The sequence below is a fragment of the Myripristis murdjan genome, chromosome 4 (assembly GCF_902150065.1).
Source record: "Myripristis murdjan chromosome 4, fMyrMur1.1, whole genome shotgun sequence".
Taxonomy (NCBI): Eukaryota; Metazoa; Chordata; class Actinopteri; order Holocentriformes; family Holocentridae; genus Myripristis; species Myripristis murdjan.
In genome coordinates this window covers 20,631,698-20,656,627 of record NC_043983.1, presented here as the reverse complement: position 1 = coordinate 20,656,627, position 24,930 = coordinate 20,631,698, and the positions used below count along the sequence as shown (strand labels likewise).

Genomic DNA, 24,930 nt, shown 5'->3' with positions numbered 1-24,930 from the left:
TCAGCTGTGTCGTGCTCGGGCTGCCGGCGCCTTGCAGCAGCAGCAACACACACACACACATCATCATCATCCACGACCCTTCCGACACATCAAGAAGTGACGCCATGTATTTTGGGCAATTTGCTAAGTAGCCCAGGAGGCCAGGAGGCGTAGCCTAACGTGGGGCATATATATATATATATATATATATATTTTTTTTTTTTTTTTTTTTTCTTTTTTCCAAAGTCAATTTCACGACATTGAATGCTGAATTTGCTCCCTTCTTGTGGCCGTGGAGCTGAGATGTTCTGTAATCTGCCATGGCAAGAGGCTTCATGTTTCCATGGGGCTGCTTCAGGAAGCCCGTCTACATCCAGGTAAGCCTGTGGGGAAAGCCCTCATCACTCTCGGATGTGTAAAATAACAACTGGGCATCTACTTGTGTAACGAGTCCACGTTTCAGCAACAGTGCAGTCACGGCGGCGCTCAGTTGTTGAATGACGGCAGCGACGATTGTCCGTTTGATTGTTACTTTTGTCATTCGATCGCCTTTGATCCTTTGTTGCATATTAACGAGCGATCATTTTTGCATTTATAGTGCAGACTTTGTTGCACAGGCAGTAGTGAATCGAGGCAGCGGCGGTCACTTGATGCTCGACAGGAATCAGCCATCCTCTAATCCCCGTTGCTGTGGCAACCGGCTCCATGATCCATCCAGCTGGTAGACAGGACCGCCGATGTTAGTCAGTGTAGAGACAAACACCCAACGAGCTAAACTTTTATTATCGTCTCATCCTGGACTCGATTATTGTCATCGTTCTGTGTATTCGTGTAGTTTAGTTTTTAGGCTGCTTTAGACACTCGGGTGAGACCGGTTTCCACAAATTTTAACTGTAGCGACATGTTGGGTCGAGAAGGCTAATTAATGGAAACTCATCTGGTTAAGATTTTGTCAGTCGTGATTCAGGATAAAATTGTTCAGGTGTTTAAACAGCAGTTTTAAAGCACATAGCAGCTGGAAAATGTACAGTCAACACCCTACTGAATCATGTATCCATAGAAAGTCAACCTGATAATATTTGTGTAATCAATATAATAGAGAGTATAAAATAGATGGCCCTATTTTCTTTAACAACTTTGCTACAGATTCGTTTAACCCAATCAACAGCTGCTATCAGCTTTTCTTATTATTGCCAACTTTAGGTACCACTGAGCTGCTGCTGTACTTCCTGTCCATGCCCTACACTGTGTGGAAAAAAAAAACAAAAAAAAAAAACAAAGCTGTCAAGTGCAGTGAATAGAGAGAGACAGCCAGTCTCAAGGGATGGCCACCACCATCGCTCAGTTTTCTAGGCCACCTCAGCCTTCCAGTGACAGCTTCTGAAGTGTCATTCAGTGATCCTGAGAGAGAAGCTATTTCCACCCAAACACAAAAGCTGATGAGCCTTCCTGGCCAGTGATTTGGTGCATTTGTTGCGAGGTGTTCATGTCAGGATTCTGCAACAATTCAGGTCTTTCTGATACTACAGGTATTGGTGAATATTCTATGTATGTAAACTATTTGTATGGGGGGGAAATGTGCGTATTTATTTGGAACAGGCTTGTCTCCTTCAGTTTTTATCTTTCTGTGATCAAGCAGTTTTTTTGTGCCCATCTCTCTTAAAACTGTAAAGTCATCAAGGCACATTTAGTCTCATAGGTCTTTGGCCCATACCACTAAGAAACTTAAAACATGTATAGCACACACATCTTAAGTATGTATAGAGGTGGAAATAGGTAACAAGTTATGCTACCAGATGAATGCTTCACATCAGTGAGGTTTATACTAAAAGTTGACATTAGGGGAGATGAATCTTCACCAAGTAAAGTGCTTTGTGTTTTTTGAAAAATCCAGCCACTGACTGACCATCAAAATTAATACCCTGCAGTCTGATACTGATACCAAGCTGTGCCATATATCTGATATTTCAATGGATGGAGTGATTCGTGGCTAAAGACTTTTCTTCCCTCTGTTTGTATTTTAAATTCTCAACATTTTGTGTTCATACCATTAATATAACTTTTGCAAAAAAAAAAAAATACTCCTTACTGTTTAGTGATTATTTTTGTGCATAACGTCATAAGCAGGGGTGAATATATATAAATAAATAAAACTGTTCCAGGACAGTACAAAATGATCTGCAACTTGCTATGCGCTGATACTATGCTATACAGAGGCACATTAAAAACACTGGTAGACACATTTCACATTTCACACCCACTGCAACAAAATCATTGATTACAGTGCAGCGTTGGTATGCTTTATACACGACCCCTTATACATGATCTTCCCGTAGAGCAGACTCACAAAACTCAGAAAGAGAGCTGCTTGGAGTTTAGTTCCTTTTAAGTTTTAAGTTCTCTGTTCATTAAGAACATTTGGAGAAGCTTATCTCATTTTGGTGCTAATGTCACAATTTAATGTCAACATTATGTTTTAGCTCAGACTTGTTGATACAAAACTGGGAAGGGATTCAAACCTCAGAGGAAGCTTTTCGGTCCTTGCTAGTAGGAATAATGCATGGGTATAATATACAGTATATTTGTGTGTGTGTGTGTGTGTATGTGACTGTGTGACATGATTGTGTGTGGATACTCTGCCTTTTAATGTATTGAACATTCATAGTGCCTCTTGGATATACATTATCCTGGCTCAACAACTGCTGACAGTATTGTTCACATGTAGTAATGTCGCAGTATTGAGTCAGCATGGAGGTGCGTGTTGTGGGAAGGAAGGGGAGGGGGGGGGTCGTGTGAGTGCCTGCTGTCTGGGATGGGATGAGTCAGATCTTGTAGTGTCTGTGCAGATAGTGTGACATCCCTTCAGAGACTCTGTGTCCTGTGAGAAACAGAGAAACATGCGGGCCTGAGCTGCTGGTGTGTAACTCAGCAAGGAAACAATACACAGGTAGTGCTTTGCCTGGAATATGGAAAGTGATCAACTCTTTGCATGGAAAAGGCTATTTTTCCAATATTAGTTTTTGGTTAATGTATGAGACAAATTCTTCATTATTTTGCTGTTCACTATTCACTCACGCAGCCCTATCCATGCTGTGTTACTCTGCTTTGGTCTGTAGTCTTGGGTCTGCACCGCAGCCAACGGAGCCCATTATCTGGCAACCTCTGAGGGATAGCTTTATAATCATACATAATGGATGAATGGTGTGCAGACTGCAAAAACCAAGTGTCAGAACAGTAATGGAGTCTGTTCCTCATTAGCTTTAATATCCCCTCTCCCTCAGTCTTTGAAAATCAGGTAGCAATGTGGCACTGCATGTATGTGCATGCTGAATTGCATGCATGCAACCTGCAGATCCACTGATCTCTCAGGTCAATACAAGTTTGACTATACGGGTTCTCCAGCAGTGGTTGTGGGTGGGTTTGGAGAAAGAAATGAGCTAAACCAGAGCAAGGAAGTCTGATCAATCCCACCCACCACAGCACATGGCCACAGCTCCCAGTCATTCTCTAATTAATAGCTGTCACAACAGCCACAATCAATATCACCTCATTAGCAATGTTTGTCTAACTCTCCTCCCTCACTAAGAATCAATATAATCCCGCAGATAGAAATGCATCACCCAGAGTTGAAATGAAAGCCACAAACTATTGATTTGGAAAAGCTAACCATACATTTGTTTCCCTGTAGTGTTATTTCCATAATGGTTTTTGCTGTGGATGCATTTCACCTACGGAAAAATCAATCAGGGAGGTACATGCAACACCTATTTTTGTGGTCACTGCTGCTAAATTGCAGTCAGACTGCATGGTCAGATTTGTAAGTAAATCAATCAACAAATAAAGTTGCAGAAAACAGATTTCAAATAGCAATGGTTTTTGTTGCTTGTGTATGTGCAGTGATAGGATAATAGTGTTTAATGATAAATACCAATAATTAAAGCTTTGTATACTAAAAGCACATTCGCTGATGGGACCCGGACTTTTAAATAGTAAAATCAGTACTTAGGACGTCACATTTGGTTATTTTTTTATTTTCCAAACAATTTGTAGACATCATCCTGAACCAGAAAGGAAAAAAGAGGTGCAAGGAAAGCAGTCCTGGAAATTTTAAGAGGCGCTGACACAGAAATGGACTCTTATCAAGGAATTTCCACAAAGAGAGTAAAAATGACATAACATGGAGACATTAGGAAGTCCACTGGATTAGATTACTGAAAGATATAGAGGCCATCTGAAAGCTTTACTTCTGCATAATCTGTGGTGTTGATGGCACAGAGATGATGGAAAATTGATTCAGAAACAAATGTGTTGTAAAAAGCATCTAAACTCAAACCCTAAAATATTTTGGAATATAGTTTCTTCTATCATCTCTATAAGAAGCAATTATGTTTAATCCTGTGCTGTGAGCCACTGGACTGAAAATCCAAATCTGATGTCTTGTGGCCACATGACTTGTGCCTGTGTATGTTCAAATTATGTTTTAATGCACATAAAAATATTTGGGAAAAGAGCAGTTCTGTGAGTACAGGGGTCCCAGCAGAAAGTGGACCTTAGACTGTTACAAAAAATAAATATGAAAGAGAGAGAGAGAGAGAGAGAGAGAGAGAGAGAGAGAGTAATGCCAGTAAAGAAAATAGGAGCTGAAAGCTGTAGAGGGTGCAGGCAGGGGGGGGATCCATCATTGTCAAACACTGAGTGCAAGAATCATTAATAGACAGGAAGGAAAAGTAGGACTCCTAAAAGTCTGTTATTTTTCACTAATGCCCTCCAGTTGGAGCAATGCCATTATGAATCTAGAGAGACCATATTTATTGGTTTGGAAAGCGAGAAAGAAAATCAAAAGGCAAGGTAATGAGTCTAGCATCACTCTAAATATTCCAGTGTTTCCATGCCAAACCACGAGCAACATTTACTGTTAATTACAGAGCACCTACTCAGTAGGAGCTGCACTAATGATGGACTCTGCAATACAACTCAGTTCAGAAAGCCTCTCATTTGTATTCCACTGGAAATCCTGTTACCTTGTTCAAAAGCCCAATGAGTTTATTGGATATATGCATTTAGAGACTGGCATATTAGACTTTTTGCAGATTCCAATTTCTAAAACCATATATTTTTAAACATTTATTTGTTTGGGTAAATTCTGACAAGCAGTCCACTGAGCAGCTTCATCAGAGCAGCAGGGGGTTAAATGCCGTGTTTAAAGGCACGTCAGCAGCAGGCCCTAAGTGATAGGAGAGTTTTTCTCATTCACTTGGCCTAAACATTTCCGCAGCCAGCCCAGTGATTTAAAGAGGCAACCCTCTGGTCATGAATCAATGAATGTGTAACCCTAATGCTACCGTCGTGCACAAATTGTTGTTTAACCAGTTAGCTGAATAAACAAGCTTTCAAGTATGTGACTTAATGTAAGTCCTAAGCCGAAGCTTCATTTGAAGGATTTTCTATTTTAGAAAAGTAGATATTTTTAAATTGTATCTAACTGGGCTGCAGAAAAGACATTTACAATCCACTCCATAGTAACAGAAGAAGAGGCATAATAACTTCTGTAGTAGCCTTTGAGGGAGAAAGTTTTGTTTATGGTTATGAGTGGCATAATTTCATTTTCAAATCATTTAATTATGCAATATCTTCCTCATCACAGAGTGCCCCTCCTGCCTCCTATTCATTCTGATATCATTCTGATATATTGCAAAATACAGTTATTGGGCATTTCATGTTCAAATAGGGATTATGCCATGCTGGACACAGCAGCAGACTTAGTCTGTTAATAACCAAACATTTATGTAACTCTAGTACTTCATAAAAAACATTGAAGTGTTTTTTTCAGGCCTGCAAACTTCTGGTGCAGTTATTTTCCAGGTGCCAGTATGCTTTGAATCTGAACTAGGCCTTTAAAGAATTGTGCCTCATTAGTCTACAGAGCCTTTTCACTAAATGATGCTTTGGGAGTTGTACATTTCAACATGAATCAGCTCCACTGCCACCAAAGCATTCTTTTCATATTACAAAGAGTGACTGTTATTTTTATAATGTGTCTTCGATAGCAGTACACTATGTGATCTTGACTAAATCCCCCATCAAGAGTTTAGTTAATAAACATTTGTGCAGTTCTTCTATTTTGTAAGTCTCTCTTGGATGGCAAATTTGGAACTTAATTAGTTCAAAAGATCTTGTAGTATGCATTTATCTTCAGATGTGTTTCCGTTGTACTCAGAACTTCCAGGTTAATGCTCAGGCCACTGCCTCTCTGGAAAATGAAATGAAATTTCCACTGGCGCACTGTCCTCTCAACACAAGACAGGAGTGATGAACTGGCCTCAAGCAACAAATGCACGACTCTCTCCTTTTCTCATTAATCTCCATTATGATGCTGACAGATCCAGTATATCAGGCTGGCTTCAGATCACCCCACTGGTTTTACTGTACTGAGAACAGCCACAGATTATAAGGTACATTGCAGATGATTGATAATAGTCCACTGAATGAGTCAAATGCAGTTATCCACTGAGAATGCTGTAATGATACCAGGACCACTGAATGTCATTAATTTAATACTGTCCATAGGAAGCCATCTGTAATTGTGTTAGTGCAATACAGCTCTATCTCTGACATCATCTTTATGGCATTGTTAAGATATTGTGGTTACTTGTAAAGAAAATGACACAAATCTGTGGATTTTTTTCCCCCACCAACAGGCCAGATTCTCCTACCTACATATGAAGTACCTGTTCTTTTCCTGGCTGGCAGTGTTTGTGGGTAGCTGGATAGTGTATGTGGAGTACTCATCCTACACAGAACTGTGCCGTGGGCATGACTGCAAAAATTCAATAGTGAGTATTCTCTTTCTATATGGATGCAACAATCCTGATCACAGTTTATAGTCACAGGTCCTGATCATATTTTGTTTACTGCAGTAGTAACACTAAGTGACACAGCTTGTCTGGTTTATCAGTGTTTCCATTAATTATTTTTTTTTAGTGTGACAAGTACAGGAAAGGAGTAATTGATGGCTCGGCCTGCAGCAGCCTGTGTGAGAAAGGCACACTTTACCTGGGCAAGTGTTTCTCTTCCAAGCCAAACAGCCAGGTCAGACCTGCAGTTAACTTCTCCTCTCTGGTCTGATTTTGAAGTATCTTGGCCAATGTTTTTACGTTGCTGCTCATGTCCGCCCTTGTTATCTTAGGTGTACTCTGGGAGCTGGGGAGACCTGGAGGGGGTCATTAAGTGTCAGATGGAGGAGGTTCCTAATTATGACTTGGGAGCTGAGATGGAACCCAAGAAGGAGGCTGTGGCCTTCAACAAGCCCACTAAGGGCACCTCTGTGGAGAAGTTCAAAGAGATGATCCTTGGCCACCTGAAGGTCAGGATACCCTCACCCATCCAACACTAGATCAATTATTATCTGTATAACTGAGTTAAAGTGTCTCGTAACTGATGATGTTGTCAAAGCCTCTATGATCTTAACAAGTATTTTCTTTGCAGGCCAAAGTGGGAGATCAGGCCAACCTCCCAGACCTGGCAACAGTGGTACTGTCTATTGCAGATGCCAACAAGGATGGACATATCTCCCTCCCTGAGGCTCGCTCCATGTGGGCACTACTGCAGCTCAATGAGTTCCTGCTGGCTCTGGTGCTGCAGGACAGAGAGCACACACCCAAGCTCCTGGGCTTCTGTGGAGACCTGTATGTGGTGGAGAAAGTGCCATATTCACCCCTGTATGGGATCAGCCTGCCCTGGGTGATCGAGTTGTGGATCCCTGCGGGTCTGCGCCGCAGCATGGACCAGTGGTTCACCCCTTCCTGGCCACGCAAGGCCAAGATCTCCATTGCACTGCTGGAACTGGTGGAAGACATTTTCCATGGCACCTTTGGCAGCTTCCTCATGTGTGATGTCAGTGCCACCAATTTTGGCTACAACGACCGCCATGACCTAAAGGTGCTGGACGCACGGTACATTGTCCCTGAGGCCAGCTTCCAAGAAGGTATGAGGGAGCGGCGCTGCGATGTGGACGAGGACTGTCTCTATGGGGTTGACTGCCACACCTCCTGTGACCTCACCAAACATCGCTGCACGCCTGAGGTCACCAGGCCCAACTTAGCCAAAGCTTGCAGTGCACTGAAGGACTACATTCTCCGAGGTGCACCGTCTGACATGAGCGAGGAGCTGGAGAAACAGCTGTATGCCTGCATTGCACTGAAGGGCTCTGCAGAACAGATGGAAATTGAGCACTCGCTTATTCTGAACAATCTAAAAACTTTGCTATGGAAGAAGATATCGCATACAAAAGACTCCTAATGAATGACAAAGAAACAATGTGCAGACTGATTCGTCTCCACTTTAAGCAAAATAATGGACAATCATTTTTCCTGTGAGGAGAAGGGGTAATAATGCAAAAATATTTTCCCCTTGTACTTAACTTTAGAGGCATATTATTTTCAATTTTATCTTACAGCACTTAATTTTGCAGCTGTTGACACCAGTTTCATACTGACCATGAAATAATCACACAGCAGTGAATAATGTCTTATTTTCAATGTATTAGGGGAAAAAAGACAAGTGATATTTCTTGTATTATAAGAAATTAATAAATCAGATTCCAAATAAACTTTGACAGTTTACTTTGTCGAAACCTATGAACTGCTAGCTCAACTTAATTTGGAGTAAACTTTGCCCCTGGTCATTTGACTAATAATTGTTCAAGTATTTCAATTAAGGATTTGTCATCCAGGACATCATATTTTGTTAAAATACAGACAATTTATTCACTGATTTTACTTTACCCCTCAGTCAAATCTACTGTAGTTACTTTCTAAAATACATCCAAAATCAAAACAGATTTGGAGGTCCCTGATATTCAAGAAGGTGGCAAGCAACTAACAGTACAAAAAAATGTAAGCACAAAAGGTCTGCATCTTTTTTTTAATATATTTATTAGAACAAATGTTTGCATTTTGAGCGCCCAAGGCCAACATTTTAATCAGCCTCCTGTTCCTGAGCCCGGAGGAAGCTGGCCTTCTTCTGGGCGACACGGTCTTTCCTCTGGGCCAGAGAGAGCTTGGCGCGGTTCCACCTAGGCCACAACAAAGGATGATGAGCATTTGCAAAATAAGCTTTAAATGGCTTTGAATTAAATCTAAAAAATACGTATTAAGATGGATTGTGCCAGGTGGTTTAGGTTTGTAGGATTTAGTTCATGAGAAGTCAGATCCTCAGGTTGGCTGTGCCTCTAAAATTTGTTGGCAAGCTGTGTTATTTCCAGCCTCGGAAACCAAGAGCAATGGCTTCCCAATTTCCGGGTGAGATATCTACAATATTGTGCTGCACTTAAAGGTCATCTATAAATGGGCAATTAAAACATCTCCACACCTCAAACCAACAGTGACGCTCACATTTTCATTTCAAGAGTCCCAACGATCATAAAGTGATCAACAAGCAAGATAAACCACCAAAATGATTAACGATTCATTTCTCACCTCTTCTTCTTGACTTCTTTGGGAGGCTTCTTTTCGTGGACTGGGTTCTCACGAATGGCAGCATGAGCCTTTTTGTACATTTCCTCAACCTGAAAGGAAAGACCTCAGTTAATCTCATGTCCACTAATTAACTAAACATACATGCCAGTATTCCAACTACAGGTCACTCTCCACTCAGGTCAAAGTCATTTTAGGCAGAACTTAATGTATTACATGTTCATGCATTTTTGAAGATCAATGAAATGTACAGTCATAAAGTCAAGTCCAAATATTTTCCTTGTAGAAAAATATGGTATGCAATTAGACAGAAAAGAAACTCATGAAATTCCATTTTTTTTTTTTTTTTTTTTTTTTGAGTCTTGGCATATTTGGAGCTGTCTCAAATTCAGTTTTGACAAGGTTTCTTCAAACTCAAAAGGCAAATGTTGAAAAAGCATTTACATTTTCTACCTAGGTGAAGACAGTTCACCTCTTGCAAGTCAGATTTTTTAATAACTTGCAAATTGTTTAGGCTGCAAGTTTTAATGCCTGCTTTGATGCTTAGACAGCTATAATTTTTTATGCTTTAATTATTGTCTGTTCCACAAATCAAATGAGGAAAAGGGTCAATCAGTCTGTACAAAGCAGTTGTGATCTGTTCAGGAGAACTTTCAGAAAGAAATCAGAGTGTCTGCAAGTTTTAAGAGTTGTGCAGTTTTTCTCACTTCAAGCCTTCTTTCAAACTGTTCAAAGTTGAGGAAAATGAAGTATATGGGGCAAAAAGGAGCCACCACTCTTTTATGTAGGGTGCAACTGAATTAAAACTTGCTGTGGTGCCCCGGGTTTGTTTTCAAATAGTACAACAGTCAAGATCTCGTTGCAGTAAATCCAAGATTCAAAATGTGACATGGATACCTTCAGCATTTACAGACACGTAAGGGAGGTTCAGGGTTTGGAACTGATTGGTGAAAAGAGGAATCGTGGTGAATTAGGACTTAGGAAATTTTTTCATGAACACAGCTGCACATTTTAACCACTGGAGGGCTGAGTCAGCTTTAGCATGCAACACTGGCACTGCAAGTTAAAAGTTTTATAGGACCTTCTTTTACATACCTACATAATACTAAATACCAGTTTGCAACTTAAAAATAACTGTAGTGTGTAGATAGTTGGCTTAAATGAACTGAAACTGCAACAACTGCCTACGAATTTATCACAACCTGAACAAGTGTGTTCTATTTCTCAAACAAGTGCCAGGACGCACTTCTGATTAATAGTGACACGTGTTGATACAAATCTTACACAGCAGGCAGATGATGCCAACACTGCAGTAGCACATCAAAGCTTTTGTCACCGACAGGTTTATAGTCAATAGCTCTGCCATCATATCAACATTTAGTCTTTAGGATATGAAATTCTTGCTACATGGCTCACATGTGGCCTTTATTAAATCCATGAAATCACAAGCTAAACCATCTACCCATGAATCCTTTGTTCTAGATGGGGAAATTAGCATGAGAAGTTATATCCTGGAAGGTTATTTAACAGTGTGCAAAAGGCACTTGCCATATCAGGGGTGACTCCATTCTTGATGAAGCGGGAGAACTGCTTCTTGTAAGCTTCCTCATCCTCCTCCATCAGGTAGCTCATGTACTCTGACACGTTGACCCCCATGATGTGCTTCCGGTGGACCTCAGCGTTGAACTCCTTGCTCTCTGCATCATACCCAGGGAAGCGCTTGGTGCTGAAAAGTACACAAAGTGCATTAAACATGACTATTCAAAACTCAAGACTGCAGCTGAAACCAACTTCTGACAGCTTCAACATAGTGAATGCAGCATTGTGTATGCTGTGCACAATGGATTCATAAACAGTCTTTGCATGAATCACATCATAAAGATGGGCAAACTTCTCGCCCTCTTTCTAAATGCCAACACTGCAGTTTTTACTTCAAGGTACTCGACACTAAACCCATTAAATGAATCTCAACTAAAAAGGGGGGTGGGGTGGGGTGGGGGGTGTTTGCACTTTCTTTTAGATGTTTAAAACCACAAATACAATCATGTGTCAGAAGATCTGTTTGGATCATGTTTGAGTCACCATAATCATAATACTTGATTACAAATGCACAATTGTCTTGCCTTATTTTTATTAGGCCAGCATGCAAATGTAATGCCTTATGTAGGGGACTGTGTTCACATGTGGCACCACACAACTATACTGACAATATACATGAATCAGAGAGCTGTTTTTTGTTTTTCTTTAAATCCATAAACTTCAAGAAAATCTCATGGGGCAACAACACATGACTTGCTGGTTGTTGCCTTTGTTTATCCTACTGATGCCAATGTGGCAACAAATATGTAAGCTGGAAATGTGTTAGTCAGCCATGCTGCATTGCTGTGCCTGGTGTAACAGGAAACAGGGTCCATGCAGCAACTTGAGCCTTCTAGTATTTACTCTATGCCAGTTTGGTGTGTTTTTCCAAAGATGAACATCATGTCTATGCAGGCCTGACTTGTTACTTAGGCTGAACAAAATGTTTTTTAAAAAAAAAAAAAAAAAAAAAAAAAAAGTGTCATTACATCATAAAATGATGTGATTTTTGCTTTGGTCTGTTCCAAGCAAAAATGTTTCCTTACATCTGGAAAATGCAATTTGTAAGCCATGACGCATCTGTTGCACCATAATAATTTATTTACAACAAAGTTATGTCACACATTTTACTTTTATCAATAAATTGCAATTATGAATTTGGTAATATTTTGATTAATTGTTCAGCTCTACTGGTTTTGCATCCGCTGTAAACACATTGAAAACATTTGCTCAGTCTCATTTTTTTTTTTTTAAAAAACAAACTGAAATGAAAGTTTTCTTGCCTATAATTATTTGAGTTGACCGTGCACTCAGTTAGGGTTTGTTTCTCAGAGTGATAACATCGACCAAAGTACATGTTTGAAAAGCAGACTTTAAAGTGGGTGACATAAGTATTGAAGTTTCTTTTAACAAAGACTAAGTAGAATAGTTAGAGTTACTCTCAAAAGTAACTTTTCCCAACACTGTTGCCGACTCGCCTAAATGTTTGCCATGTTCTGTTCACTAAGATAAGGAATTATTATTATTATTATTATTATCGTCATCATCATCATCATCTGGGCTTAGGAGTCCATATCCATTTATTTTATTCAAAATCTCAAATCCTGAATGTGTCTGAAGGGGTTTAGGAAAGCAAAATATAGTGGACAACAAATAAGATGACACCAACCAGTATCAAACCACTAAACATCCCAGTGAAGCCACAGGGGTGAGTATCTTGACAAAAATCAGTGTTGGGAAAAATCTTCAAACAAGCTGATGCTTGACAGACGAAAATCCAACTGCAAGTCATTACAAATGTCCTGCATTTGTTATTGCATTTTGTGTTAGGATTTCTGCTGTTCACTAATAAATCTTACTTTATTACAGCCTCCATTAAGAGGAACACTGATAACGTTTTTTCCTGTCCCTCAAGAGCAAGACCTGATTTCAGAATTAAAACATTTTCTCAAACACATCGCAAAGGAGAACAGCTGTCACGTTCAAGCAACATGCTGGGAGGAATAGGGAGAAGTTACCTGTGGGGGATAGACAGACCCCCATCCACAGCCCCCTTCAGAGCTCCGAACACCTTGTTGCCTGTGGTGGTTCTGGCAAGCCCAGCATCCAGGTAGCAGGTGAAAGCACCAGGCTGACCGTCAATGCTCTCAACATTGAACTCGTCGCCTGTCACCTCCACCTGGCCTTCGTAGACCTTATCCAGGCCAAACTTGTTCAGCAGCTGGAGGGGACACAATATTGCAGTGTATAGGACTTTTAAACACGTACAGCTGCTTCAACAACAAAGCACTTTTGCAATGATTTCCACATGGTTACATCCACAAACTACTAAGGTAACAAAAACAGACAGCTCAGTATTCAAATTTTTTTTCCCCATACCATCTGCCATTTTTCTGTTTCTGCCACGCACTTTATTTAAAGCTTTTACTCTGTGTTGGGTTCAAACAACTATTTATATATGTTATATCGCCCTTATTTTCTATATTCTCACCATTTTAGTTTCTGTGTTCAATTACAATTTGCTTCAGCTATGACCCAATTCCTGCTCAGGAAACCAATTAAATCACATCTTAAAAAAGTAACAGGAAACAGCTGGGAATTGATGAATAAGGCAAGCAACACTGTGAGCACAATGTTCTTAGAGAGGCACCTTGCCTCCTCATTTGAGCTGCTGCCATCTCAAGAACGACATTGCTCCTCGCCGTTCACCAAAAACAGATCAAAATCTTCAATTGTCCCACAAACTATCAAGTTTTTCAACAGGTAATGTGTTTAATTAATTTAAGCAGGATGGTGAGCTGGTCTGGTTAGGAGTTTGCCCCCATCGCAGCAATGGTTCTCTTGTTTCTTCAATTTTGCTCCTAACTTGTGGGAGGTGCTGCGTGGATGTGTATGATTACTGATCGTCTACTGGTGACTCATGTGGTCATGAAATGGCTTGTAGTTTATGCTGCAGACCAATTTCCCCACAGGGACAAGAAGTATCTATCCATCTATCTGTTTACAACTGCTTCCGATAGTCTAAATCTTTATAGTCTGAGTGTCAATAACATGACAAGTGGCAACAGGTACAGCAAAGTTTATACGTACTCTGCGAGCCAGCAGCAGTCCAGTGCAGTAGGCTGCTGCGTAGTTTGTCAATCCCACTGAGATGCCGTATTTGGGCAGCTCATGGGCGTAGGCGGCACAGACGATCATGTCACCCTCAATCTTGGCATAGGCGATCTGTAACATAAAACACATGTAGCAGTGACTTTAACTGCGTATTCATAATGTCAGTTTCACAAAAATGTTGACCACTGCCTATGGATGAAACCATCAAACCTCTTCAATCTGTGCTCACCTGGCAGACAATGTCCCTGTTTGAGAAGCGGACAATCATCCTGTACTTGGGTGTGTTGTACTTGTTCTTATCTTGGACGACCAGGCGCTTGCGAGCAAAGAAGTCGGTCTTTCCCTCTACAATGAAGTGCACGAACTTAAGCAAGCAGGTACAATTTACACACCAGTTTGTTGAGGTCTTTCAGGGTGATCAAAATTTGAGTTAACAGTAAAAGACAAGGCTTACCTCTCCTTCTCCTGAATTTGACCTGGTACCTCTTGAAGTAGGCCTTGTTCTTCACCACTTTAACAAAACCCTGTGAGGAGCAAGGCATCAGCTTAGCTTCAGACATCTAACTTCATCTCCATAGTCAACAAGGTATTACTATATCACCTTTGGATTAGAGATAACAACTACACCACAATGTATCTGTCACTGTCACCGAGGAAATCTGGCTAACAGTAGCAATGCTACACCCCAACCCCATAGAAATCAATGAGAGGTGTTAGCATTGCTGCTATGTATGTTTGCCGTCCAGTAAATGCAGCTACGGCGAGCTGTGCAAGGCTGACATTAGGGGAGACATTAATGCCGAAGGATCCTCGCCATTTAACGGTGAAAATGACAGGACAGCCGTTTACAGGCAACAGGAAGCAATGGATTTGTGAAGGCAGCCATTAGGCCACGTTTGAGTAGACCCCGGTGAGCGTTAGCTGGAGTAAATCTACCTTCATCCGGAGACAAATATCATGTTTATCAACATTTGAGCCCACAAACAGCACGACGCAGGTCTTAGACATGGATGCAGGTACATATTGGGACAAATTACCAACCATTTTGCAGTCTTTTTGTCTCCTTATACAGGAGCCCGGAGCCAAAGACTGGGGTTTTGACACCGCTGCACTAGAAAAAGGAAGATGGACGTGCGCATGCGCCGTAAATACCGTGTGTGACAGGATGAGCGGTGGATCCGTCACACTGCCCACTACCGAGCGGGGGTTCGCCTTGTAATCACAAATCTGTGTATTCGCACTCACTATGTGATTCTCAGGGCGTGTAATTAATTATTGATGACAAGCAAATGTTCTCACTGCGCCCCCTCCCCCTTTTATTGGAGTAAATTCAAGTCCATGAGGTATTCTTTTTACATACATTTTTTTCATTAGTAAAGACGCTGAAAATATGCTTTGGTGTAAAATTAAAAATAATAATAAAATAAAAAATACAATGAACAGCAAATAACAAAATGTGAAGAAAGGAAACAAACAAACAAACAAAAACTTAAGGGTCTGCTAAGTAATTGGAGTAAATTTGAAATTTCCAAGTAAACTAATAGCTTTTTGCCAATTTGTGATTTGTGAATTTGTGAAGTTTCATCTGCCGAAAAGTAAAGTTCTGTACTTCAAGGAGGCTTACTGTATTTAAGTAAGTGTTGAAATCCTGTTTACATGGTTGGTTTGGTTTTCTGAGTCTTTGTACTTTCACTTTTCAAATGGAGATATTATATGTTTTTTTTTCCACTTCACTACATTTATCTGATAGCTGTAGTTAGTGGTAACTTCCAGAATAAGCATTTACATGCAAAACATTGTTAGAGTTGAAACTAGACAACAGTTTATGAAGCAGGTAGACCAACAGCATTGAAATACTTGTTACAGGTAAATACTCTGAGAGGAACCAGTCTTCTCAATGATTTCTTTTTCGTTTCATGCTTACTCCCATCACTTCTATACTTTTACTTGAGTAACATACTGAATGCAAGACTTTTAACTAACTATTTTTCCAACATGGTATTGAATTATTAGGATAAGGTCAGGGAGGTGTCGTCCTGCTTTGTTTGTTGTACTCAAAAGAGACATGCAACAAGACAACTATAGTTCATCAACATAATTTGCTGTTGTCGTGTGAAACTGCAGTTTTAGGGGGGTTTCATGAGTTGTCTTTAGTTGAACGACTCCATGCAGCATAATAAAGTTTTACCACTGTTCTTTGGACTAATGAGAGCCTCTCAAATCCCTTAATATACTTATTAATACTTAAAGTCAGAAATTCATGATGGTGGGATAGTAAAGTCAAGAATCACATTCTGAGGTAATTTGTGTTGAATTTCGAGCAATAAAGTAGCAGTTTCAGTGAATGAATCAAACCAATTTAAGTATGTCAGTATTATAGCAGTGCATCATAACACAGACTGAGCAGTCACAGCTGATAAAGTGACTGATATGCAGTGAAACTACAAGTGATCTAAAAACTTTTCTGGTGCTAATAATTTCTCTTTCTCTCTCTCTCTTTTTTTTTTTTTTTTTTTTTTTTTAGGTCTGACCAACAACTTTTTCCTTTGTGAATAATTGAATTTCTGAGACATATTAGATGCATTTTGCTGCGTCCTTGCTACAAGGATGTATCAGATCCGGAAGTTTACTGTCACCAAGGTGCTGTAAGGTCTAGCCTACAACATCAGCTGCTTTTAGATACACGAGGAGAGGCGTGTCTGACATAATGAACAAAAGATTTGCGTCACTTCTTCCTTCATGTGAAACCAGAAAAGTGGGTTTTATAATTGTTTGGTATGTGTATCGAGACAGCTGTCATATTTTTATTTGGCTACTTTTGCCTCAGTGTGTTTAGTTGATTGTGGGTCTCTTGTTTCTCTGGGTTAGTATCACATTTGTGAGCTGAAGTTGTGCCATATATTTGAATCTCACTGTTTTGTTAGACATCAATCTAGGCGTATAGGTTTCACTAAGTGCCAAAAGTGATCTTAAATCGGAGGAGCTATTTTAGAAACTGGCAGGCTCTAAGGCAGAGGTGCTCTTACTTCATTCATTTTGCTCCCATGGAAGTGCATCTCCTCTCAACAAAGAACTTCAGGTAAGAAGATTTGCTCTTTTCTAATCAGGTACTTGTTTGAGCTGTTTCCCTTTGACACTACTGCTTGTTAAGTGCCACTCTGGAAAACATAACTATGGTAGACTGAGATGTCTCAAAAAGCTAAAAAGCCTTTTAAATTTTGATCCACAACCTGCCTGCTGGACCATATAGCTGGACAAGTGACACGTTGTGATATAAGGTACATTTTCCAGTGCTAAATATGAAGTGTTTGAATCGAATAGATGTTTATAGATCCATTCCTTATAGTTCAGCAAGCAGACACCAAATGGATACCTGCTGGCTTCGTCCTTCAACCCTATTAGCATTTTTATCAGTTGGGGTCAGTTTAACCCCAGTATTTTAAATCTCCAGAAAACGATTATACATTTCTTGTTGTCTACCTAAATAGCCATGTAGATAAAACTTGATGTCCCGCACTCATGCCCCTTATACATCAAAGTTCTTGTGAGAATTATGTTTTTTCCTCCCAGATGTCTCGCACTACTACAGATAAGGTTATGTTCAGTATGAAGAAGGAAGATTTTTGATGATTATAAATGAAATGTTACAGTTCTTCAGTGTCATCCATACAGCTAAAAAAAAGCCTGGGGTCAAATGAACCTCAAAGAAACACAGATGTGTGCAAAATATGTGCAGGACATTGAAAACATATCATCTTGTTAATTTCATGTTTACCCACTTGTCCCCATTAAACTAGGAAAAGGCACTAAATATGATGCAAATAATATGTAAATTAAGTATTTAGAGATGTTAAACACTGAATGGGGTAAAATTGACCCTAAAGATAATGGGAGGGTTAAATTCCTACAGGATATGAAACAGTACCTTCAAGTTTTATCAGCAGACAACGGGTCATTTCAAGCCAGAGTTGTTCCATTGTCCTATTGTTGCTGAGGCCAACAGCACATAATGTTGTGAACTATTTTAGGTGTCAGTGTACACAATATTGTTAATGAGTCAAGCTGTCAGATGTGTTGAGGATGAGGATAGAGGACATCAGAGTTTTCTGCTGAGCTCTATAATTCATCTAAGTTCCTGGGATGTCCCATAACCTCAATGACGTGCCAACCCTCGCACACCCACTTCACTTTGGCGTCACACTGGAAATATGTGTTCAGGGTGAATAATGAGTGTAATGGGAGAGAGTGAGTGAGTGAGTGAGTGAGTGAGTGAGTGAGTGAGAGAGAGAGAGAGAGAGAGAGAGAGAGAGAGAGAGAGAGAGAGAGAGAGAGAGAGAGAGAGAGTGTGTGTGTGTGTGTGTGTGTGTGTGTGTGTGTGTGTGTGTGTGTGTGTGTGTGTGTGTGTGTGTGTGTGTGGCCTGAGGTGCAGTTCCCCAGCAGTAACACTAGATGGCGGTAGTGATCCAGGTTGAAACTGGGAGCGCATGCTCGGTGGGATGTAAACATTTAGTAGGCCGTCTGTCTGAGCTCCGTACCGCAGACATTTGTGTACACGTATTATACGGCTTCATGGGCTGGACCGTGGAGTCAATGGGAACTAGCTAACGCTGGCTAGCTTTCAAACCAGTAACCTAGCTTGGCTAATTTGAGAGATATACCGCACTCTCGCAAAGTGCTTGAAACCAGTTTCGTTCGTATAACAGTGGAAACACACTTTCCTGCATGGGAAGTAGACTACGTTTGCTGCTGTTGGTTGAAAACGCTTCAAGGTAAAGGAGCTTCTGTCTTTTTCTTGGGGCTCAGTCTAGTTCCTGGGACGGAGCAGCAACTCAGCGAGTGCTAGTTGGCATTTGATAATATACTTCATGTCTGACACTAACAGTCTCTGAACTGTTCAGGTGTTTGGTGTGGGATTTCTCCTCGACACGATACGTTACTTCACTAACATGCTAACTTACATTTTGGGTCATCGTTTTGGCTCGTATCACAGCTCGTCAAGTGCTGTCACTTAATTGTACTGAATGTTTGCCGTTGAAAGTCTTCGGCTTGTGAAGAAGGACCCTAGATATCGTCTGGGTGCAAAGAAAATTTGTATTTGATGAACAGCGGGGAGTTTTTTCAGCTTGATAACGTTAGCTAATGTCGAGCGTCTTGCTAACTAATGACATTGTGGCCTCATTGGCTTACTTGAGTAAAAAAAAAAAAAAAAAAAAACAGCTTCAGGTTGAAAGAATGTGAGCGTACTGTTGCATTTTAGTGTTAAGAGGATCATCATGTCCGCGCAGGAACCCAGAATAAGATAAAGTACCAGCGAGCCATAAAAGGAATAGGGGCTCCTGCTGTGTCTAATGTGCCAGTCCCTCGTTTACTGTCTCCACGACAGAGTCATGAGAGTGAATTTAGTTGGCGAGCATACTGGTGAGTAAGCTAAGGACTTAAGCTGCTCAGCACCGTGGCTTTGGCGGTGCTCAAGTATCCCTAAACTGCAGGGATGTGGCCTGCAACAACACTTGCATGGACAGAGGCGTAGTGGATGGTAAACCCATTTAAAGTCAATGAAACAAACGTTTGCGGAGTAGACTTGAGCCATCTGACTTATGTCTTTACCACATAAATTCACTGTGTAGGTCATGAGCAGGGAGAATACCTTGTGACAAGTAGCATCAATTTACTGTTGCAGTGGAATAATGGCTTTACAAGGGGGGGAAATCATGCTTTGTGTGCACAAAGCAGAACATTTGTTTTTAAATTCATTTTAGGGGTATCAAAGACTTGATTCCCATGCTTTACTTCATACACCATAAATTTAACTGTGTTTGACTGGTCCCTTTCATTGTCATTAAAATGTTCATGTTGGCTGAAAATACAAAATTTTAGAATGGGGTGTCAAATCAGTCAAAGCTAATGAAAAGTACCAAAATAGCAGATATAATGAGATCTTTAGTTAGGTACAGAGTTTGATCTACAGCCGTCCCCCCAAAGTATTAGTGGGGTGATAGGAGTCACTTCAGGGCAGCCACAACACCCGCATCTCATATTATGTTGAACCTGTGAATTGTCTGGAAAATGACATATGATGTAGTAATGAGTGACGCTGATTGAACTTGGATGATTTTTGTTCTGTCCATTCAGTCAAAATTTCTTGTATAAACTTGGCAAGTTTAATCACCAGCATAGTTTGAGTTTCTAGGGTGGCCATGCTAAGATGCTTTTGTGTCTGTGGGACTGGGGCTGGAAAAGCCACAGGATTACTTGTCAGTACTTGCTCCAGTTAGACACTTGTCATGTTATGACACAGAGCTTCCCTCTAACCTTCAACCACAGTGTAGATCAAGGAATTTGGAAGGGGGTGGGGGCTAAAAAAAACTTTACTCACTAGGGAAGGGGCAGGTCGGTATGTGTGTGTTATATACGATGTACCTGCTTTGACACTTTGATTTCAAAGCAAAAAATAGTATGGCTTTAGTGGGAATGACTAAGTAGAGTGGAAGTTGTGGGGTCATTTTGAGGTGCTGCAGTTACTTTAATTTTTTTTTTTTAATCCCATGCTAAATGAGCGCAAATGAACAAACTGAACTCTTCCATTAATACCAAATGTGTGCAAATCCAAGGTTCATATAAGGTCCACAAAGTCAGTTAAAATTTGTTTTGTTGCCATTCGCTGTATATAAAAGCAAGTAATGTTAACTGAAGTGGAGGCTGTGTTTGGGGTCTGGTACTTGAGAGTCATCTGTGAAAAGCCCATTACTGGTGTAGACTCAAGAGATCAAACACAATCACCCCTCGCTTTGTGTGCCTTTTTAAATTCCTGGTTTCTGGATAGTGTAGGTCGCTCCCACTGGTCAAAAATAAACTAGCCAAGGCTATGCCCAGCTATTAGTGTTATTGATTGCAACTACAGCCACCACATTTAATTTTCAATACTATTTCTAAACTACCTTTACAATGCAGCTGTTGCAGGCTAAATGTGAAAATTGTCCAGCGGTTGTAGCTCTTTTTTTTTTTTTTTTTTCGCTCCATACTGAAGAATAGCCTCCAGCAAGACCACTGAAATAAGTGGTCATTGTACACTGAAAAAAGTCTGAGCTGCCCTCCATGTATGCAGTGAAAAGCCTCTCTGCCTATGTTCCCATACCCTCACGGCAAAAGGAATTAGCCTACCGTATGCTCTCTTGAAGATGGCCATTCAGCTTTGGTTCGCTCCTGCTTATGGCAAACAGTTTTGTTGTGATTTACTGCCTAGGACTAGTAGAGAAAAGAAGAGAAACGTGTAAGACAAGTGCAAAAGAAATCTGTTCTTGTTTGTGAATTATACATAAGCGTATTGCTGCCATGCCAGAAAATGAAAAATGGATCAGTGTCATGCTTTAATGTGAAAAGTTTGTTATAACTAGATGTTTTTCACATATTTTCACATTTTTAGGACATTCAAGCTCATCACATCATGGCAAAAAAACATTTCTTGTTAGAACAATATTCTGTTTGTCTTGTCACATGAAATATTTCATGTTATAATGAGTTAAGTTGGCCTCAGGCAGAGGTGGACCCCCATGACTTCTACCTCCGTCATGAACTGTCATGTGGCCTTTCACAGTGGACTGGCATCACCAAGGCCCTGTACTGTTTATACTGACCCTCACGCTCTTTCTCCTTTCTGTACAGCCCCATACATCTGAAAATCATGCTTTATGTACGCCTATGCACGCTTACCACAGTATCACCCATCATGCTCAATTACAGCAGAATCCCGCTGTGTCTCAACCCAGTGTACTGAGCGATTCCTCAATTTAAACAGTTCTACTTATCGTTTGTGTTTCCTCATGCCTTGTTGTGAACCTTCCATCAGTATACAGATAGATATATCTACATAGCTGTATATTGATGAAATCACGTGTACAGGCTCTGTAACACCGTGCTCTGCTCACTTTTTCGGTTGCAGTACTCTCTTGTACAACTTATGCACCGAGTGGAGCATAGCCCTCACTGCATTGGATATATTTTAAAAAAAGGCTATTATTAATTTTTCATTGTTATTGCCTTTCTGCTGTTTGCTTAATACTTTAGCAAATAAATCTGGATTTGAACTCTAAGCAGAGTCGTAATAGTTCTTAGTAGAAATGTAACAGACCACAAAGGTATAATGCTGCTTCAAGTGTTGCTTCTTTACAAGGAAGGCATCACAAAACTGCAGTTATCAGCAGAGACATTATGAGAGCAGTTCAAATGCTGCTAGGTGGCTTAACCACACTAAGACACATATTTGTCAGTGCACAGCACACAGTTACAATTTTGTCAATGAATGTCTTCACATTCACATGGAATGACCATAGTGATGCGTATGATATCACTCAGTGTTGTGTACAATATATGTAAACGTCTGCAGCCTCATGGCTTCTCAGACATGCTGTCTTGTTATATGGGTTATATGCATTGTATGCATTATATGTTTATATGGTTGATTACAGCCAGCTTGGTACCACAAAAGCAGCAGACATCTCGCTCTTGGCTGCAGACTAGTAGAAGTCCCCTCTTCAGGGTCTTCCACCTGTGGCATTAATAAATCATCTTCCTGGACTGATGGTGCAGCTTCTGTCTGTGTGGTCTTATCCTCCCCTGGTCGTGCAGCTACCCAGGCCAAACAGTTTCCATCTGTTTACATCCAATAACAAAATCTGTAAAAATGTATTCTGCTATGAATATTACGCTGGTTGTCTGAATGCAGCCTGTCACACAACAACATCCGATGGCCAAAATAACTCCAACAAAGATTTGTCAATGGCAGCAAATAACCCCAACACAAGCGTTAATACCTACAAGCTGTGCAGCCATCCTCCTGTCATGGAGGAGTTAGGTTAGGAGTTACCAGAGGTTACTAGAATGCACTGTGAACTATTTTCTTTAAATCATGACAGTTCCATGTTATAACTAACAACAAGTTAGTTTGATCATGAAACGTTTCATTTCAAAACAATATTAGTTAAATTGCTATACCAAATGTTTTATGTTACAACTAAGTTATAGCTTGAAACATTTCATGTTATGACAAAATAAATAGTGTATTGTTAAAACGAGAAGTTTCTTGTTGTAATGTAATAACTTTGTTAATGTAATGTGAATATATCTTGATATAACACACTGTTCACATTATAGCATGATACTGATCTGTTTTTCATTTTCTGGCATGGCAACAATACACTGTTGTAGAATTAGAGCATGCTGTTAGATTATTCTTTGCAATGAGCTTGATCATTCTTGATTTCACCTCAGATAATGACTCTAAAAATGGTCTACACTAAAAGCTGCAGTAATACAATTATGTTTGTATTTTTATTAGCATAGTTTTTTTTGTATTACATTGTGTTTATCCACGGTTTAGATTGCTTTGTCCTGATCCGCTCTACTGCTATTTAGCTTTCGGGTGCTGTGCATTTAGAGTTAGCAGAGAGGAAATGCTTTTCATACAGGCTAGATCTTTGGTCTTTTTCAGTTCCCCAATCTTTATGATGTTGTTTCGCTGAGGCTTTATTCAGACCCAGTCTTGCCTTACTGCAGGTTTCATTAGCTATGCGCAATGCGTCTCAGGGCCCCATTCTCCTTTTGGGTTCTTTGGCAGACAAAAGGAGAAACTATCTCTGTATCCAGGATTTATGGGGAAGCCTCAGTTGAGCTGGCTGAGCCTCCTAAGAATGTTGTCTAAGGCCACCTGGACACTGGCATCTTTGAAAAACATGGCCTTCTCCTGTTTTGAGTTGATTAATGTTTAGGGTTGCTCATATTAGATATTGGATTGCACATTATGTAATGGGGTATTCAGGGTATTTTCTGGCCGCTTGAAAAACACCTTAGTAAATCACAGTAGTTTTTTTTGCCAGCTCACATAAATGTGGAAGTTAACAGATGATACTTCATATCAGTGTCAGGGTGTACTACTAGCAGTGCTGGTAGACTTTGCTAAATAGGGACTTTACACTTGTAATATGCCTCACCTCTTTCCTCTTGTTGCTTAGTCCAGATTGTCATCTTTTCTCTCCCCGGTTAGTTCTGCATGGCATCCCACATTGGGAATCAGTCTTTGAAGGAATTGCATGCACTCACATCCTTTTCTTGGCTTTCAAAGGGAAAGAGTATTGACACAATACTGGCCTGGCTCAATGGTACAAAAATAGTTGGCTGGTGTTAGATAAGGTGACACAGAGAAATGCTGATGGTAATTTGCAAGTAGGGATTGCCATTTTCAGTTAAGAATTGATAGTTTTGGTTATTTGTTCTACTGAATTAGTAATATAGGCTATTTTAACATCTTTGCATAGGATAGCTCATTCATTTGTTACATACTTTCAGAATTTAAATAATTTAGTTATTTGCAGTTGTAATGTTTTGAAGGCTTTAAGCTGTGCAGGGAAACGCTCAGCTTTTTGTAATATGAACTAACCATATGGATTACTTAATTTGGCTGTATGCTCTGCTTTGTCTGCTACTGAATCAATGTTAGTTGTTATTGGAAAAAATGTTAAACTGATCAGCAAACATGATAGACAGCATAGACTGCAGTGCACACTGAAACTGCGTAGTCTGCAATTCTGCATTTTTGTGTAGGATACTCGATGTAAATCTTGTCTCTTGTGTCAATGAGAGTCTCTGTGATCAAATTCCTGGCTGCCTTCTCGCATTTACTGATGGGCTGAGAGCTCCAGACCAGGTTTAAAGCTGCTACTGCCATCACTGCTGTGTCTTATTTATAATTCCATTAGAGCTGCAACGATTCATCAAATAATCGATAAGTTGC

At 40.2% G+C, this 24,930-nt stretch overlaps 3 protein-coding genes across 8 annotated transcripts in view; 2 read left to right on the top strand and 1 right to left on the bottom strand.

The window, feature by feature from the left end:
- Nucleotides 1–226: 226 nt before the first annotated feature.
- Nucleotides 227–8,581, top strand: dipk1ab (divergent protein kinase domain 1Ab). 2 transcript variants are annotated; one of them, XM_030050030.1, is made up of 5 exons: nucleotides 227–356; nucleotides 6,678–6,812; nucleotides 6,961–7,068; nucleotides 7,166–7,342; nucleotides 7,465–8,581. In XM_030050030.1, exons 1-5 carry the CDS (start codon nucleotides 300–302, stop codon nucleotides 8,275–8,277), a joined length of 1,290 nt encoding a protein of 429 aa, XP_029905890.1. In that variant the 5' UTR covers nucleotides 227–299; the 3' UTR covers nucleotides 8,278–8,581. The 2 variants fall into 2 exon arrangements, with proteins under 2 accessions (XP_029905890.1, XP_029905892.1); XM_030050032.1 differs by lacking the exons at nucleotides 6,678–6,812; nucleotides 6,961–7,068.
- Nucleotides 8,582–8,889: 308 nt separating this feature from the next.
- On the bottom strand, nucleotides 8,890–15,185 carry rpl5b (ribosomal protein L5b). Its single transcript, XM_030050033.1, has 8 exons — nucleotides 15,081–15,185; nucleotides 14,599–14,668; nucleotides 14,374–14,489; nucleotides 14,121–14,255; nucleotides 13,049–13,251; nucleotides 11,001–11,178; nucleotides 9,456–9,544; nucleotides 8,890–9,052 (listed from the first exon to the last, which is right to left on the bottom strand). The coding sequence occupies exons 1-8, from the start codon at nucleotides 15,150–15,152 to the stop codon at nucleotides 8,956–8,958; spliced, it is 960 nt and encodes a 319-aa protein (XP_029905893.1). The 5' UTR covers nucleotides 15,153–15,185; the 3' UTR covers nucleotides 8,890–8,955.
- A 2,021-nt stretch (nucleotides 15,186–17,206) lies between these two features.
- Nucleotides 17,207–24,930, top strand: part of evi5b (ecotropic viral integration site 5b) — a 41,246-nt gene continuing 33,522 nt past the window's right edge. For 3 of the 5 annotated variants that reach the window (XM_030048914.1, XM_030048915.1, XM_030048916.1), the window contains exon 1: nucleotides 18,667–18,913. The gene's annotated coding sequence lies outside the window, so the exon portion shown is untranslated. Of the gene's footprint in view, nucleotides 17,224–18,666; nucleotides 18,914–24,930 lie in introns of those variants that run through there. The other 2 variants (XM_030048920.1, XM_030048923.1) reach the window with 2 other exon arrangements.

Excerpts from the sequence above, each read along its gene's own strand:
- dipk1ab (XM_030050030.1), top strand. The coding sequence starts at position 300 with ATGGCAAGAGGCTTCATGTTTCCATGGGGCTGCTTCAGGAAGCCCGTC. Across the intron at positions 6,813-6,960 it reads ATGACTGCAAAAATTCAATA|TGTGACAAGTACAGGAAAGG; the intron begins GTGAGTATTCTC and ends ATTTTTTTTTAG. Across the intron at positions 7,343-7,464 it reads TGATCCTTGGCCACCTGAAG|GCCAAAGTGGGAGATCAGGC; the intron begins GTCAGGATACCC and ends TTTTCTTTGCAG.
- rpl5b (XM_030050033.1), bottom strand. The coding sequence starts at position 15,152 with ATGTCTAAGACCTGCGTCGTGCTGTTTGTGGGCTCAAATGTTGATAAA. Across the intron at positions 14,256-14,373 it reads ACAGGGACATTGTCTGCCAG|ATCGCCTATGCCAAGATTGA; the intron begins GTGAGCACAGAT and ends TTTATGTTACAG. Across the intron at positions 9,053-9,455 it reads AAAGAAGTCAAGAAGAAGAG|GTGGAACCGCGCCAAGCTCT; the intron begins GTGAGAAATGAA and ends GTTGTGGCCTAG.